General features: G+C 38.2%; 1 protein-coding gene across 6 annotated transcripts in view; it reads right to left on the reverse strand.

Moving 5' to 3' along the window:
• Positions 1–2,290, reverse strand: part of nup210 (nucleoporin 210) — a 30,997-nt gene extending 28,707 nt beyond the window's left edge. For all 6 annotated transcript variants that reach the window (XM_085443256.1, XM_085443255.1, XM_085443258.1 and 3 more), the window contains exons 1-2: positions 1,684–2,290; positions 1,053–1,192 (exon numbers count right to left, since the gene is read on the reverse strand). In XM_085443256.1, the coding sequence (XP_085299382.1) occupies positions 1,053–1,192; positions 1,684–1,844 (301 nt within the window). In that variant the 5' untranslated portion in view covers positions 1,845–2,290. The remainder of the gene's footprint in view (positions 1–1,052; positions 1,193–1,683) is intronic.
• Positions 2,291–6,000: the final 3,710 nt, after the last annotated feature.

Consider the following 6,000-nt stretch of genomic DNA (forward strand, 5'->3'; position numbering starts at 1 on the left):
AAGAGACAATAAGAGATCCAGGGGGGGCATTGATAAGAATGAAGTTGTAAAAATTAAACCGCAAAAATGTGCGGTTGTAAGCCCATAAAAAGTGAGATAAAGAACCCTCTGTCAATACAAAAAAAACCTAGACAACATGCCACCACATTGTAAATATCAAGAATTTCTAGGCTGTTTGAGTTCTGTTATCTAATTTGAATTAAACTACGGGGAACTGTGAAGCCCATTTTTAAACATGGGGCAACATAACTTTGCAGTCATTACTCAGTCCTATTATTCTGACATAGCTGATTTTCCCAATCTAGTGCTCAGTTTGAAATTCAAACAGAGCATCAGAATGAGGAAGAAAGGTGATTTAAGTGACTTTGAATGTGGCATGGTTGTTTTTGCCAGATGGACTTGTCTGAGTATTTCTGAAACTGCTGATCTACCAGGTTTTTTCAGAGAAATTCACAGTGGTGTCTGCAGAGTGCACAAATACTTCTTTGCAGACAGGCTTAGAAAGGAGATGTGTCTGCTTGGATCAGGAATAGAGTAAGAGAATCAGACGAACGTCTTCATCATACTGCAAATTAAAAACAGAGCCGCTGAGGTTAATTACGTTCCCATTTCTCTCACTTAGTTCTCCATTTTCCAAAACAGTCTTTTGAGACACATGCTTGTTCTTGCACTGGTCTAATAAAGTGACTACATACACCTCAGACTTCTGGTGTTTTCAAAAATATTTAAATATTACAAGCAAAATTGCAGCCATTGCACCTGTCATGACTATATCTCTCAAGTGTTGTACTTCATTTCCACCTTAAGCTGTCATTTCTACTTAATAGCATCTTTTTTAAGCTGGATTGCACACTGTAATTATACAGCATGCAATTTTTTTCCCCTGATGGAAGCTGCATGATCATGAACATTTCTCTACATCTTTATGCAACAGTGTGGAGAGTTATTAAACCATAACACAATACATTCTTTAATCTGACGGCCTGGTTGACAATCTGACTATCTGCATCAATTTCCAATGGCAGTTGATTTAAGGCTACTGCTGTTCTTACCAACATCTTCAGCTAGGATAATACTGGTCAGTCGGGACGGCTGTGTTGAAAGAGCCTGGAGAACAGCTTTCCGGGAGCAACCCCTGATGTGGTCCTCATCCACAGCCTGGATGCTTGCGACCTCTGGTCTGGTGGAGGACCTGAAGAACAAGGACAGCGATAAGTCGTATACACTCCCTGGTTATTTTATAACGTACTGTTGTTATAAAATTCTGCTTTGCTCTACTGTAAATTATACTTTTACAAAGCTTTAACATTTTATTTATTTTTTTTGTTCATGTACTTGGGTAATATATCAGAAACAATTGCAATGTAGCTTAGTAAACCACCAGGACCACCCACTATGAACTCCTTAGTCAACAACACTGTCACCTTTTGACATCAAGAGAAACTAAGATTATATATAGCAGTTAACTTATATTAGCTTTAATTTGGATTAAAAGATTAACTCAAAAACTAACAAATGACACTGGAAAGCCATGTTAAACCTAAAAAGTTTAGCCTCTTTGTGGTCCTCATTATGGCCTCAAATGTACACACAGTGCATACAGTAGAGATTGCCATGTGGCCTCATATGCACCACACACCTCGACACCCCCTTCGGCTACGAGTTTCCAGTTTTTCTACTCACCATCTGTAGCAGCCTTCAGTTGTTTCCAGTGTGAAGTTAATTCTTGTACTTCTGGCAAGCGGAAGCAACACTTTGGGAATATTGAGCTTGGAGGAACACTTAACCTGATAAGCGGTTAATAATAATAGCAACACCAACAGTAATAATGTCAGCGCTTTCATTTCCGATTCACAAGTGATTTACCAACGGTCGAATGAATGAACGCTAAGTTTCCGTCCTAGCTAAACTTCCTCCGTCTCATTAAGTTGGCTATTTCCGCAGTAGTTTTGGACTTATGGCTCTGAGACAGGCGGTTAGGTGAGCTAGCATTGCCAACACTGAAGCTATTTCTCAATCAAACACACGCTGCCTTCCTCACAGTTTCAGTTCGTATCAGTTGTTAACGGAGAGCTGCCGCATGACGATAAGAACTACTAAGTCCTCCTCGGTGCTCTATTCGACTCCTCAGCCTTTTTTATATTCCAAGGTTCTTCGAGACACAAAGCAACTATTTATATGAAATTTACTCTTTCACAGTCAGCAGACGATAGCTTAAAATACGCATGTTTCGTACAATACCCGCCATTAGCAATAATTGGACTTCCAGTGAGCATGCCGGGAGTGAGGAAACGTCATAACAAAGGAGGGAGGGGGAGAGTGGGTGAATTCGTTCTTAAAGGTATACTGTCAATTCAATATAATTCAAATGACAAGTTTAATATACTAGGATATATTGGGGACAGCTGTTCATCTACACGTTGATGCAAATATCTAATCAGCCAATCACATGGCAGCAGGTCGGTGAAGTTAAGCAACCTGATGAAGCATCAGGACAGGGAAGAAACGTTGTTTATGTGACTTTGAAAGTGGTTGTTGGTGCCAGATGGACTGGTCTAAGTATTTTCCCTCACAACCAATGTCTGAGGTTTACACAGAATAGTCAAAAAATATATATATAGAAAATATCTGGGGAGCATCAATGACCAGACTGCTTCAAGCTGATAAGACGGCAACAGTAACTCAAATAATCACTTGGTTTGCAGAAGAACATCTCATTATACATTTACCTAACAAGTGAAAACTCCTGAGAGGAGATCCTGAAGGGGTTGGGGAAGGAGGAGAAAGGCATCCAGCATAAAAATCTGACAAATCAAACATGGAGAGCTACTAACTGTGGTGACCCCTTGTAATTAAGGCAGCAGCCAAAAGTAGCTTTATGCATAGGGACATCTCATCCTTAAAGCAGGTGAGCTACAACAAAAGCCATACTGGTTCCATTCCTGTCAGCTATGATCAGAAAACCCGATGCTACAATTTGCACAGACTCACCGAAGCTGAACAACAGAGATTGTCTGGATGCTATGGTCAGCATTTGGCATATACAGCATAAAAGCATGGATTCATCCTGCTGTATATCAGCCAGAGTTATTTGTAATCTCTGGCTCTCTTCCACAGTTTGATTTTGACCCATCTCTCTGCCATTGCACCCAACTTGGTTGTAGCAGATGACTGCCCCTCCCTGAGCGGGATTTTTTCTGAGGTTTCTTCCTGTTAAAAGGGAATTTTTCCTTCCCACTGTCGCCAAGTGCTTGCTGAAAGGGGTCCGTCGCGCTGTATAAATACAATGTAATTGAAATTAAAATCAGGGATTCAGAATGGTGGTGGTGTAATGGTGTGAGAAATATTTTCTTGGCACACTTTTGGCCCCTTAGCAGAATATATAAAATGCCTTGACATGACTTTTGTTGATATATATATATATAATTTTTTTTTCTTCTGAAAATTGAGGAAAAAATGAATCTTCCCATTGAACGTTTTTTGTTATTTCCTTCCTCTTTGGAGTTAAAAGAGGACAGGACATATCAATGGAAATCCCAGGATGTCGTCTATTTAGTAAATCAGGACTTATAAGTCAAATGATATAGACCACAAACAAATCTCCATTACAGAACTGAACAGAATAGAACTAAACCTGAACTGAAATCATTTCAAGTAAATTCAGCTGAGCATAGTTTGAGCAACACCATAGAGTGCTGTTGTTGACAATACCTATCCCTTTATAACCACAGTATACCTTATATCTTATGATGACTGATTCCAGGACAACAGTGCACAATATCACAAGAGATCAGAAAGATCAAATCTTGAACATAATAGTTTCTTGAGCATAGCAGTAACTTAACTGCACTCAAAGGCCCTTCCCAGTCATTAACTAAAGTAAATAAACAGGAAATGTCTTTATTTTTAGTCTTTCTAAATTTCGCCAAATTTAGCATTACACCAAGCAAAAGGAGACAGTGATGCATAATCTTCAATGAGACTGGGATTGTCTATAGCTTATGTAGCCGTGTACCTCAAAACTACTAAAAATACTCTATTCATTTTGGGCATGTTATCTGAGAGCAGGAACTCCGAAAAACCCTTGGAGTTTAAGAGGACTGTAATTGAAATGAACTGTTAATTTTTGTTAATTTTTGTAACTTCTAGTTATTCAAATAACTATAAGTTACAAAAATAAATACACCAACCCAACTGTGATCCTGAAAAACATCCATCCAGCTGATAAATCAATAGATGGTTGGATTTCAGCTCTGTCAAAACATCTGACTGACTATAAATTGCATATGATTTAGAGGCTAGCTGCCATAAGTAACTGTTATAAAGAAAATTTGTACTTTATGACAGGTTTTTAAACCCATAGTCTATGATTCACACATCAGTGCAGAAATCATTCACATCTGCTTATTACATTTATTTTATTGATGTATTTAAAGAAAATCTACCAATATTTGCTTGTTTGGGCCTCGAGTATTAATCATGAACATGCAATGCTCAACTTTTTACCCCTAGGTGTCACTGACAGCTACCTGTTTGTCATCAGGCATAGATAACAGTAACATAAAAAGTTCATTTTAAATTCCCTTGAAAGACTGCAGCATTTATCAAATGAACAATGATTTGAAGCCATATGAATAAAAATGAGCTGAATGGTGATGTGTTTGAAAGATTAATGCGTGAAAAAATCAAAGGCAATGCTCTAAAAATCTCAAATCTTATTTCCCCTTGTGTGTGAGATCATTTCTGGCATTAAAAATTGGTCCTGAGATAAAACATAAATTGTTAACAGACTGTTAATTATTCAACTGGCAGCAGCATTATTTCTGATCCGTCCTCCCGTCTCCTTTGAAGTTAATACAGCAATGCTCCTCCTGAATTGTTCATCTTCTAGACACATAGACACGATTTGATTAGCAGATGCACTATGTTTTGATATGTTTTACATAATGCTGCTTTGTGCCAAAGGTGACATATTGTTTTCGTCAGACAGCATTAACAAAAAAAGGTCCATCACTGTCTGGCGCTGTGTTACAGCAGATTTTAATATCACCAATGAAGTTGCATTCAAAATATATGATAGATGCAGCGTATGTTCACTCTATACAAGGAGCGTGAACTAAAGTGATGGCTGTTTCAACTCGTTTTGACTTTTTCAAGCTGTTTTGGGGTTGAAATAAAGTCACACATCTTTCTTTAGTGCAGTAATACCAGTTGAGAATGAAACCCGAGAAGAAAATAAAGCTTTCATTTACTTTGACAAGGCTGCACTGTGAAAGCTCCAGTAGCACATTTAGTTTCATCTTTGTACCCTGTCCATGGGCAGCTCACATATAATTGATGTTAGGAGTGAATGATGTAATGTCTGTGAACATGGAAAACAATACCTGAATGTCACGCTCTGTGAGTGCAGGAGGAGGCTAAAGACTACAAAACACAAAGCGGAGGACTGAGCTCATTCCAAGGCAAATGTGTTTGTACTCAATATGAGTAGTTTCTTGGTAATAGATAGATTTTTATGTGATTTCTTCTCAAATAAATTCTCAAATAGATGGGAATATTTATGCAGAAGATTTAACTAACCATTATTTTTTAAGGGTTACCATTTCACTTTCCAATGTGTTGTAATGGGAAACCACTTAAAAATTAGGTAATGGTCATTCAAAGCTTTTCACCTACACTGTGAGTCCAAAATTATGTTGCAGCACTCATATGTTGTGCATTAAACATCTTCCTGCATCACAAATACCTGCAGAACTTGGCAATCTTATGTATTGTCTCCTCATCTGGTATGCATCAGCAGTCACATCCTTCCTGGTTTTAAATCAGGAACCTTTCTTGGCCACCATGCTTGGCTTGGTCTAAACAAGTGGGTGCAGAAGGCCATAGCGATTACTTAAGCTCTTACTTATTGGCAATCTTCTCAAATGGTGGTTCTCCTTTCACCAGAAATGTAATAGGCTTTGGAGGGGTCACTTCTTCAAATAGCTTTGGAAGCAAAAA

The sequence above is a fragment of the Copadichromis virginalis genome, linkage group LG20, assembly GCF_057382275.1.
Source record: "Copadichromis virginalis isolate Kocher_CV1m ecotype Utaka linkage group LG20, C_Virginalis_male_GT1.1, whole genome shotgun sequence".
NCBI classification, from domain to species: domain Eukaryota; kingdom Metazoa; phylum Chordata; class Actinopteri; order Cichliformes; family Cichlidae; genus Copadichromis; species Copadichromis virginalis.